This window comes from Arachis stenosperma, chromosome 5 (assembly GCF_014773155.1).
Source record: "Arachis stenosperma cultivar V10309 chromosome 5, arast.V10309.gnm1.PFL2, whole genome shotgun sequence".
NCBI lineage: Eukaryota > Viridiplantae > Streptophyta > Magnoliopsida > Fabales > Fabaceae > Arachis > Arachis stenosperma.
The window spans coordinates 52341720-52354177 of record NC_080381.1 but is presented as its reverse complement, the minus strand read 5'-3'; the positions used below and the strand labels follow the sequence as shown (position 1 = coordinate 52354177).

Sequence of the window (12458 nt, the reverse complement as noted above, 5' to 3'; positions counted from 1 at the left end):
CTGAATATTTTTTTTTTACCCAAGGAATCGTTGGGTCCGTTTGGTGGGGAAGGTGATTTTTTTTTTTTTTGTTTAAAGGAGTCGTTGGGTCCGATTTGTGGGAGGTATTTTTTTTTTTATTTTTGTAGGGGTCGCTGGGTCCGTTTTGCAGAAGAAAAAAAAAATGAAATTTTTTTTAGTAGGATTCGGTGGGTCCGATTTGTATATATATATATATGTGTGTTTTGGAAACTCGGATGAACTCCTCAAATCTGATTACTCTTAACTGTTCAGCGTCTTCTTCCCTTCTTCCTCCCCTGTTTCTCTTTTACTTCTAATTGAGTCTCTGTTATTTCATTTGAACTCCAAGAGTAAATGAGAGTTCACCAGATATTTATGTATGAGAGTATGAAAAATGGTTGATAGAGTTACAGTTAGAGTATATTATTTCGGTCAGATTCTATTAGAAACACCTGAAGGAGTGAGATTTAGTTGTGAGAAGCCGTTGGATATTGTAATCCCTTTCACAATCTCATTCGAGGAGCTAAAAGGTGTGATTTGTGAGAAGATAGGTTTTCAGATATCCAAGAAAATATCATGTATGGTATATAGATATCCCATACCGGTATTTGGTGGTTTCGTGTAGTATCAAACCAAGTATGTAACCGACGAAGCGAGTATGCAGGAGATGTTTTCAATGTATTTTGAAAGTCGCGGTCAGATATCGGTGATAGAGTTGTACGTCGAATTCGAACAATCTGAGGTGGACCGAAATATTGAGGAGGAAGAATATGATAGTGACAGTGAGGAAGAGTTTGAAAGCAATTACGAAGCTGTTGCTCCAGAAGGAGAAGAAGATCAAGGTGACGGGGTGGTGGGTCCAAATGTGGGAGACGTTGCACATGCACTTGCAAACGAAGATCCCTTTGAGGAGCCGTCCTTCATGCGGGTTCTGGACTTGGAAGCCATGCATGCGCCGGAGTTTCCGGAATATATGAGTGCCGGTACGTACTAACATATAAATATAAAAAGTAATATACTTTGTGAAATAATCTATGTTGATAGATGTAAATAAGAATATAAGTCACGTGAAAATTAAGTTGTGTGCATTCGTCCAAAGTTTTTTATGTGTTTATGTTTGTAGGATGTTAAAAGTGGGATGACAACATGATAGATAGGAATAGTATTTATATTGATGGGGATATAGGGAGCATTGACGTAGTCTTTAAGTTATTAAATGTATTTGCCTTAAATTAATTTGATTTGGTTGTCGTTGTGGTAGAAATTCCTATGGTCGCAGATGGTGAATTTGCAATCGGAATGGAATTCAGTTGTAGGGAAGCTGTTATGATGGCGGTGAAAGATTATACCATCCGAAGAGGCGTAGACTACCGTGTGTATGAGTCGGAGCCGTTGACCTTCTATGCGAAGTGTACACAATATGGATCAGGGTGTGATTGGCTTATCAGGGTTAGCATGATCAGCAGAAAGTATTGTTGGGTTATAAGGAGGTACAACGGTTCTCACACTTGTACTAGAGCCACAATTTCTCAGGATCATTCGAAGCTGGATTCGAACACAATTGCGGAAGCAATAAAGCCGTTGGTTGAGGCTGACCCGTCAATAAAGGTGAAATCGGTTATTGCGGAAGTGCAGTCGAAGTTCAATTACACCGTCAGCTATCGGAAGGCATGGTTGGCGAAACAAAAAGCAGTGGAAAAAATATTTGGCGGTTGGGAAGCGTCATATGAAGCTTTGCCTATTTGGTTTCAGGCCATGTGTAACAAGGAGCCATCAGCAATCGTCCATTTCGAGACTATGTCTGCATATCAAGGTGATGATGAAGTAACTGATATCCGGGTATTGCATAGAGTCTTCTGGAGTTATTACCCCTGCATTAGAGCGTTCAGACACTGCAAGCCAGTTGTCCAGGTTGATGGGACTCACTTGTACGGAAAGTATAAGGGTTGTTTGTTGGTCGCCGTTTCACAGGATGGTAACAATAATATCGTCCCTATTGCCTTCGCAATTGTGGAGGGGGAGACTTCTGATGCATGGCACTTTTTTCTTAGTAACCTGCGACAACATGTTGTGACTAGGGATGGTGTGGGACTGATTTCTGACAGGCACGAATCCATCAATGCAGCTATTGCCCGGAGCAACGGAGCTTGGTCGCCCCCGAGAGCATTCCACATGTTTTGCATCAGGCATATAGAGTCGAACTTCTTGAGAAAGTTCAAGGCACCGTACCTGCAAAAACTTGTGGTCAATATAGGTAAATGTTAACTAACTATAATTTCCTTATTAACCGAGTTACCTTCCAGCAGGTTTTCTCATGAATTCTTCACTTCTGTGGCCTTGATTGTTGTCCAGGTTATTCGAGGACGGTGCGCGAGTACGAACAGCGCTACCAGCGTTTACGTGAACGGGGCGAGGCATATACCAACTGGCTGAACCGAATCCCACGCGAGCAGTACGCGTTGGCGTATGACGGTGGCTACCGCTGGGGTCACATGACGACAAACCTAGTGGAGTGCATCAACTCCGTGTTGAAGGGGGCACGCAATCTTCCTATAACTGCACTTGTGAAAGCCACATTCTACAGGCTTAACGAGTTGTTCACTAGAAAAAGAGCCGAGGCGGAGTCGCGGATAACAGCTGGACATGTTTTTTCTGAGGTTGTCACGTCGAAATTGAATGCCAATCAACTTGCAAGTTCTAACATCCAGGTTAATTGCTTCGATAGGATGAATGAGGTCTTCGAGGTTCGTGAGATGCCAGCTGGAACTGAGTATGCCGTCGATCTCCGTCAACAACGCTGTGACTGTGGTGAGTTTCAGGTGGATCGGATTCCCTGTCGACATGTTTTTGCATGTTGTGCGAATCAGCGACTGGATTGGCGAGTGTATGTCCACGAAGTTTACAAGATGGACCAAGTTCGGAGGGTTTACCGAGCTAGGTTTCGGCCACTGGGTAATCCCACTATGTGGCCTGTGTACAGCGGCCCTCGATTTGTCCCGAATCCGAACATGAGACGGGTGAACAAAGGTCGCCCGAGGATGACACGTTTCTTGAACGAAATGGACACACGAATGTTACGTGCTCCTAGGCGTTGTCGGCAATGTGGAGCAGAGGGACACAGCCGAAGTAGATGCCGTCGGTCATCTGGTGTAGGTCCCAGTAACCCAGGATAGTAGTTTTATGCCTATCATGTTTCATTGTAGTACTTTATGGCATTTGCTTGTTTATTTTTACGCGTTTGTTTATGTTTATCAGGACATTGTTATTTCATGAAACTTCTTTATCAGACCTGAGACTTCTTTATGACCGTAGATATCAAATTTAATTATTCTCTAATTCATTAATTAGTTAGTATCTATTACAGTATTTAAATATATGTTAAAAAATATTAACATTAATTCATATCATATAATTAATCAATAACAAAAATAAAACAAAAAATATTAATTTATAGATATTTCACACAGTTTAATTTTTATTTTAATAATGATATGAGTAAACCGTAATTAATTTAAGAAGGATTAAAAATAGAACAAAAATAAAACAAAGAATATTAATTTATAGATATTTAAGAAAGTTTAATTTTTATTTTAATAATGATATGAGTTAACCGTAATTAATGATGCAGAAAGATTAAATATAGAACAAAAATAAAACAAAAAATATTAATTTATAGATATTTAAGAAAGTTTAATTTTTATTTTAATAATGAAATGAGTTAGCCGTAATTAATTTAAGTTGAGTAAAGGATAAGCAAAACACTCTTAACAGAAACCGGTCCGGTTAAACCGGCAGAAACCGGTTCGACCGAACCGGAACAATTTAATATTTCAGCAAAATGGACCAGCTGAGTTTCGAACCCGCATCCCTGCACCATAATAAAATGGAGCGGCTGCCACCAGGCTAGCAACTCTGTTATTAAGATTTATGCAAATTAAATTATATGTTAATATTAGTTAGTATATGACTTCTTTTTATTGTAATTATAAGTTCACCCATGTGTAAAGTAATTATATTTTTACTCAACATTTATTATAACCTGACTTATTAACTTCAAAATACAAGTACTCAACACATAAACACAACATTAACTTCAAAATACAAGTATTCAACATAGATACACAACATTAAGTTCAAAATACAAGTAATCAACATAGATACACAACATTAACTTTAAAATACAAGTAATCAACATAGCTACTTTCTTGTTGCCCACTTTATGTTCTCGAGGATGTTCTTGCATTTCTTCTTAGCCTTCTTGAACATGGACGGGGTGTATCGATTAGCGCTCCGACGTGGCGGGTCCACCCTGAGATTGTAATGTTTACCTGTCTCACCTGTACATAATTTAATGAAAGATACTATCCAATATGATGCAAACATGGGATTAAAAAGTCCTAATAAATAAAGAAAGCAACAAGTTCATAACATAATCATAAAGTCGGACCTGCATCATCCGCATCATCAGGAGCATTGTTGCGGGATTCTTCAACCTCATCCATCTCGTCATCCTCGCTCTCCTCTTGATCCTCATCCATCTCCTCATCATCCGGTTCTTCCACGAGATACTGATCGGTTTCATGCTCACCTATCCCGGCATTTTCTTCAATCTGACCCATTGATACACGCCGTAGGTTCTTACTCGTAAAGATCCCCCGACCGCCTTCACTTCTACTGGAATCTCCAGTTTCCAAACCTCCAGAAGCAACTGAGGCAGTGTGGCATGGAATCCTCGCGTCCAAAGAATACCTCCCGGGCATAAATTCAGGTTGATGGCCAAATTGTGACTGCCCTGCATCCGCAGCCATGAAGCCAAGCAACTGGCTAAAAGAAGCACCCTCTCCAGCATCCCATTGTGGAGTACTCCAATGTTGTTGATCTATTGGGTATGACGGGGTATATTGTGTCTGAACATGATATGGTACCGAGGCCTGAAATTGTTCTTGGGAAGCTGGAGGTGGAGGTGGATGTGGATGTGAATGTGAAACCAGTTCTTCATTGGCTACATGAATAACTAGGCTACCCTGATCTTCCATTACTGGGCTACCCTCATCATTTATAGGTGGGTTATTACCCTCATCATCCATTACTTGTTCACCTTCATCGTTCTCTTGAACCACAACATTTGACAATCTCAAATGCTTGCCATACCGTGCACGATACCAGTCCATGTAAACATCCAATAGATGCTGTGAAGGTTCCACATACTCACGCAGAATGTAATTATACCTGTTTGTCCAGCACATAATCCAACATGAATGGGACGGGGCTGTGGCCCAGTCAAGATTCTTAGGACCAGCAAGTGTTTCTCCATGTGCCCTTCCCAGATTTGTTTCCTCAGATGGAACTCCCTGAACCAATCCAAATTGTCTTCTAACTCTATCCGTTGCATGCCACTCAATAGATTCGAATGAAATCAACGGAACCGTAGCGCTCCAGAATACTGCGTGCAGGAAGATGTCTTCTGGGATTATGCCCGGTTCAATGCGATCCACACCATAAGCAACCCACACGAACTGAACATAGCATAAGACATACGTGACTACAATTAAAATAACAATCAACCTCAATTGAAGACAAATATTTTCTATTAAAAACACACCTGCCCTTCCTGAACCTCATCTAACGCCTCCCTAAAGTGGGCGAGACTAAGATATCTATACCGATTATCACCACACTCCCAATTACGCCACCTGAAATTATTTATGTTACTACCACATATTAAATAGAATTATGAACATAACAAGTAAGTTGACAATGTTACCTGTTTGCAAGCGGAAAACTGCGTGGTTCCCTAGTAGGGGGCGCAAGATAGGGTAGGCGGATCCAAAACCAACCTAGCAGCAGTGTTAACGGACCATCGATTTCTTTACAATCAAAACGAGAGGCCCGGCATAACGACCGGTATAGGTGCGCCAAACATGCAGATCCCCAACTAAAATTACTGATACTATTAAAATCCCGGAGCAAAGGGAGAAACTTCCAGTGCACAGATGCCCCTGACTTGTCTCCAAGTAATATAGTACCCAATAACAACATAATGTGGCACTTGACGTACCTCTGCATACTGTTTTTGTCAGTCAGTTGTATACGTTTTTTTAGATTCCTAAGCCATGTCATTTTTATGCCGCTCCCTCTGCAGTCGGCCTTTCTCGGTGCAACCCCAAACTGATGGAAACACTCACCCTCCAATGCTTCAAAGCTGCTCAAGGTCATCCCCGTCACCGGAAGGCCGTTCGTCGGGAGGCCCAAAATAACAGCTACATCCTCAAGGGTCACTGTGCACTCGCCAATCGGAAGGTGGAAGGTGTGTGTTTCCGGCCGCCACCTCTCAACTAAAGCATTTATCAATGCTTTCTGTCCTTGGACTACTCCAATCTGAGAGGCATGATAAAATCCAGTTACCCGTAAATGATCCTCTACACTTGGATGGTACCGATCGGGAGGCAGTGGGTGGTCACATGTCATCATCCGTGAACTCTGAAAAAACATAACATGTTCCTAGTCAAATCATGAATGATTACTAATTTACAACTTAAATTAATCTTACTACTTCATCGATTAATCATAATTTCTAGCCCAACTACTAAAAAATAACTAACAAATTATCAGACTACAGCATGTAAACATAACTTCAAAAGGTTATCATAATTCCTATAATTATAATTTCCTAAAATTAATCATAATAATTTACTAATTAACTATAACTTCTCATCTATTTACTAACAACATATGAACAACATTCTCTAACTAACAACAAACAAAATTAAGGTTACTTTAGTATTCTTAGTTAAATTATAATTGAATTCTTATAATTTACCTTTCTTCCCAAATGAACTATGTATTAAGTAAATTGGCCTTGCAATTAATATTAACAACTTTCGTTATTAATGATGCAGTTCCGAATTATAAATTCTTAAATTAATAACAAAAGTAAATTAATTAATTCTAAATTCCAAATTCTAAATCTATTACAACATCAGAATTATAATTTCCAACCTTGATCACAAAAGTTAATTACTAAACTACAATATCTACTCGTATTACAAAAATATTTCTAACATATTCTCCAACAAAAAATTATAATAAATCCTAAATATATAATCTCCAACAATAATATCTCACATTTCCTCCAACTAACTAACAACATCTATACATAATAACAAACAATTTACATTCATAATTTACAACTTTAATCATCAAAATTTATTCATTAATCAAAATAACCGTCTAACAAAATTTTTTTTAACATAATTTCCAATTAACTAACAATATCTAAACATAATAACAAAAAATTAAAAAATTTCCTAACATTATAATTTTAAAATTAATAATCAGATTTTATATTAATTAATTAAAACTTCTAATACTGCTCTCAAAAAATTCTTACCAAATCTGTAACAATCAACATTTATATATCTATCTACCTAACTGCAACATTTAACCATAAAATACAAAAAAATTTTCTACAAAACTTAATTAAAATACAGAAATTTGCAAATAATTAAAAAATTTAACTTACATAATCAGGATTAGACAAATAATTAACAATGTGAAGTTCAGGACGATCAACATCTCTAGCCTTCTGTCTTTTAGCCATTTTCACAGATTCAACTGCATGCAGAAGAAGGGAGGAGGAGGATGAACTGAACTCACAGCTGAAGAAATGGGTTTCACTTTGAAAAGGATGGTTCGGAGTGAGGGAGTGGGGGAAAGGGAAAGGCTGCTGGGGCACCGTTCTGGGGAGGAGCTCCTCTCCGACACGTGGACTGCTCAAGGAATCGGACCGTCCGTTTGCTCCTTTCGCTGGGTCCGATTCGTGATGAAGAATCGCTGGGTCCGACGGCCGTGCAGGGGAAGAATCGCTGGGTCCGATTCGTGTTGGGGGGGAAACGCTGGGTCCGTTTCCTGCTTCACACTCCTTCCTGACACCACAGCCAAGTGAATCACACACTCACCCCATATACCAACAAAACACTAAACACCCCCCAATATGAAAATTAAAAAGCGGTTAGTGTTGGGTCCCATTTTCTTTTACTGGTCAGCAGTGTCTTTATGGATTGAATGATAAAGAGCACCGCACGTGGAGTCTGAATCAAGGGACTGTCCATTGTCCAACCACAATAAAATGACACCCTGTATTTATTATTATTATTATTATTATTATTATTATTGTTATTATTATTATTGAAATCCTTTTATTTACTTCAAATTTAAAAGAAATCCTCACAACACATTGTTAATATATTATTATAAAACACAAGTTATCATAGAACCAAATTAAAAAGATATATGGAAGCTTTTGAAATTTTACATGCATTCAAATCCTAAAATCATGTTTTAGAAGTTTTAGATTTCGGTTTTTATTATTAAGTGATCGACTATGAGTTTAGAAGTAACCATGGAAGATCAGAGGATTCTCACTCTGATATTGGCACTCGATCTTGTTTTAATTTTAGTTTAGTGTTATCAAAATAGTGTTTTCGTTGATTTTAAATGTTAACGACAAAATTAAACGGTGGTAATTCCGTTCAAAGGAAACTCCGATCCATAGGATATTCCACAGTTCAACAAATTTCAATTTATATAAGTTTTACTTTAATTTTATGTATTACATCATAATAATTATATAAATATTATATAATTGATGGGGTTAAGTTCGATTTTGGTCTCTAACGTATGGGCCGAAAATTTTCCTAAGTTTTTTTTAGACAAAATTGTCCCCGACGTTCATACTTGTATTAAAATGGTCCTTTTGCACCAAAAATAAAATTTAATGACAAGTTTGTCCTTGCGGTTTGTCTCCCTTAATTTTCATTCCCGCGAAGTGCACTCCTGCTCATGAAGTAACTCATAATCTTCGTTAAAACACTTGAAAACTGAAACGTTGGTGTGAAACCCTCATACGTAGGTGCGAAGAGGGTGTACAGAAAGGATTGTCACCATTAGGGGGGTTAAGCTTGAGAATTGATGTGCTGAGACATTGGTGAGTGATCTTCATCGCTGCAACAACTAATTGTTCAGGTACGATTACTTTCCATTCCTCAAGCAATCACGTCAACTGTTTACAACATGTTGGGGGTTTCCAGTTCATCACCATGTTGCTCTGTTTGAGCATTTTAGGGTTGAATGCAGGCTTCCGAATCTGCTGCTATAGCTAGGGTTTGTATATATGTGTGTGAGTAATGTATTCTGTTGTATAACAGGGTTGACTGAGCAGAAGATGGTGTACATAAACATGAGAGTGCATCATGGGGGTGCATTCGAATATTAAGAGGGGGTATTTAAGTACTTGAAGGGTCAAAGCACAATCATTGAGGACATTGGCAGCGATCGTTGGTCTGTGTTTGAGGTCTATGAAGAGCTAAGGCACTTTGGGTACCTGCAGGCCAACATTGTTGCGTTGTGGTATAAAGATCCAAGCTTGGATGATTTGGAGACTAGCCTGAAGATGCTAAAGGGTGACGCAGAAGCAATCAAAATGTGCAACATTGCTGGGTTACGGGGCTTGGTAGAGTTGTACGTGGTCCACGATGTGGGCGATGCGGAGCTGTTTCCGGAAGTGGGTTACGTTGACGTTGGGGGAGTTGCTGAAGAGGGAACAGATGATGGGCTTGGCTTGGTTGTTTTCGAAGGGCACGGGGCTGAGGCAGCAGAGGCAAGTGGGGAATCTAATAAGGCAACCGAGGGTGGAAATGTGGGGGATGAGTTACGAGTAGATGGAAGTGACTCCAATGATGAAGACAGTGAGGACCCTAAGTATATGCTATCTGATGAGGAGGGGGGACAGTGCAGGAGACGTGCACTTCACTGATAGTGATAAGGATTATGAGGGTGATAGTGGATTTGATGAGGATAATTCTGTGCCCAAAGAAGCAACTGCTGGCAAGAAAAAGGGGAGTGAGATAAATCGGTTTAGTGATGAGTTGGAGATAGACCACATGATTAGTGGAGATGAGGGGGATGATGACGATGCTGAGAATGATGCCGATGATGTATCAGATCGTGGGGGTCATAGGTTTCCAGTGCATAAACCTTTAAAGGATATGAGTAGCTATAGATGGGAGTAGGAACACTTTATGCATCCAGACAAGAATTTAAGGAGACTGTGCTGGCATATGCAGTTCATATGGCTAGGAGCATCAAATTTAAGAAGTGTGATTTGGTAAGGGTTAGAGCTATTTGTCAGAAGGAATGTCCATTCTGGCTCTATGCACATAGGGTTGGGGATGAATCCACCTGGCAGTTAAGAAGCTTGAACCTCTAACACACCTGCATGAAAACACACAGGGTTGGGATACTGCACACTAAGTGGCTTGGAGCCCAGTTTAAGAAGAAGGTAAAGTCTAATCCTAGGATTAAAATAAGGGAGTTACAAGCAAAGGCACACAAGAAGTGGAGTGTAACTATGACCAAGTCTATGGCAGCCAAGTCGAAGCAAGAGGCACTAAGTCAAATTCAGGGTGCATTTAGGGAGCAGTATAGAAAGATTAATGATTACTGTGCGGAGCTTCTAAGGGCCAATCCAGGTTCATCAGTCAGCTTGAAAGTGATTAGGAGCCCAGGAGGTCCAGAACCCCGAATTGATGAACTATTGTGTATTCCCGAGATTGTATGTCTACTTCAATGCATGCAAGAAAAGCTTCCAACGTTGCAGACCCTTTATCAGTTTGGACGAGTGTTTCTTAAAGACTCCTCAGGGTGGCCAGTTATTGATTGCAATAGGAAGAGATCCTAATGACCAGATCCTTCCGATTTTTATGCGGTGGTTGAAGTTGAGACAAAGGATTCCTGGGTTTAGTTTCTGAGACACTTATCTGATGATTTGGGTGCTGAGAAAATTGGAAAGTGCACATTCATGTCGGATCAGCAGAAGGTGAACATTAGTTTGAATGTGTTTTTGAAAATTTTTATTTATGGTGAACACTATACTAATTAGCTGGGTTAACTTTCTAATGCAGGGCTTGTTACCAGCTCTTGACGAAGTCATCCTAGGGGTGGACAACTGATACTGTGTGAGGCATCTCTATAACAACTTCAGGAAGAAATTCCCTGGATTGGAGCTGAAGAATCAAATGTGGAGATGTGCAAAGTCTACACACTGGAAAGATTTGGAGAAGGAGATGAAGACGATGAGGCTCAAGAGTGAGGGTACATTTCGGCACTTGAACAGCATTCCACCCAGGTTCTGGTCCGTTCTTGCTTTTCATTTCATTCAAAGTGTGACTCCCTTGTTAACAACATGAGTGCGAGTTTTAATGTTGTCATAGTTGAGGCTAGAGAAAAATCAATTGTCACTATGTTAGAGGACATCACGGTCTATATAATGACTAGATGGGCTACCAATAGAGATAGAATTCACAAGTACCAGGGTAACATCATGCCAACAATTAGGAAGAAGTTAGAGAAAAGGGCAAAGTATGCTAGGGAATGGAGGCCATTTTGGTCAACAGCTAGTAAGTATGAGGTGATGTGTGAGTTAGACAAATTTGTTGTAGATTTGGCTACTGGTGACTGTTCCTGTAGGAGGTGGCAGATGAGCGAGCTACCCTGTCCTCATGCCAATAGCTGCATAACATTCAAGGGTTTGGACTTGGATTCATTTGTGGATGACCATTACAAAAAGAATGCTTACCTGAGGTGCTACCAGGAAGTGATACATCCTCTGAATGGGCCAGATCTGTGGGAGAGATCTCAGTATGATGATGTCATGCCACCACCATATCAGAGGCCAAGTCACCGACCAGTTAAGAAGAGGAAGCGAGGACCTGGAGATGAGGATAATAGAAGCCAAACTCACCTCTCCCATAGGGGCCAAACACAAAGGTGCTCTAACTATGGTGCTTTAGGTCACAAGAAATCAGGTTGCACAAAGCCTAACAAGAAGGTATGTTCCTTTCTGCTATAGTGTTCAGTTTGGTTTATATTAAATTGTGCTAAAAATGTTCCTAATTTTGTTTTCTCACAGGTCCAATGGTGCACGAAATTGCAATCACACTTTTGCAATCCCGCACAACTAACCAGCAAGTGCACTGGGTCGTCCAAGTAATACCTTACGTGAGTAAGGGTCGATCCCACGGAGATTGTCGGCTTGAAGCAAGCTATGGTTATCTTGTAAATCTTAATCAGGATATCAGAAATTATCAGGATTGATTGTGAAAAGTAAAAGAACATGAAATAAGTACTTGTTTTGCAGTAATGGAGAATTGGTTGAGGCTTTGGAGATGCTCGACCTTCTGAATCTCTGCTTTCCTACTGTCTTCTTCCTCAAACACGCAAGACTCCTTCCATGGCAAGCTGTATGTAGGGTTTCACCGTTGTCAATGGCTACCTCCCATCCTCTCAGTGGAAATGTTCAACGCACCCTGTCACGGCACGGCTATCCATCTGTCGGTTCTCAATCAGGCCGGAATAGAATCCAGTGATTCTTTTGCGTCTGTCACTAACGCCCCGCCTTC

The 12458-nt window shown here is 40.0% G+C and overlaps 2 protein-coding genes across 2 annotated transcripts; one reads left to right on the top strand and one right to left on the bottom strand.

Annotated features, from left to right (window-relative positions):
• Positions 1 to 658: 658 nt before the first annotated feature.
• On the top strand, positions 659 to 3173 carry LOC130980792 (uncharacterized). The gene is made up of 3 exons (XM_057904436.1): positions 659 to 983; positions 1262 to 2254; positions 2353 to 3173. Exons 1-3 carry the CDS (start codon positions 659 to 661, stop codon positions 3171 to 3173), a joined length of 2139 nt encoding a protein of 712 aa, XP_057760419.1.
• Positions 3174 to 4197: 1024 nt separating this feature from the next.
• On the bottom strand, positions 4198 to 9396 carry LOC130980791 (protein MAIN-LIKE 2-like). The gene is made up of 6 exons (XM_057904435.1): positions 9383 to 9396; positions 7523 to 7925; positions 5765 to 6480; positions 5603 to 5693; positions 4448 to 5516; positions 4198 to 4337 (listed from the first exon to the last, which is right to left on the bottom strand). Exons 1-6 carry the CDS (start codon positions 9394 to 9396, stop codon positions 4198 to 4200), a joined length of 2433 nt encoding a protein of 810 aa, XP_057760418.1.
• Between the last annotated feature and the right edge of the window lie 3062 nt (positions 9397 to 12458).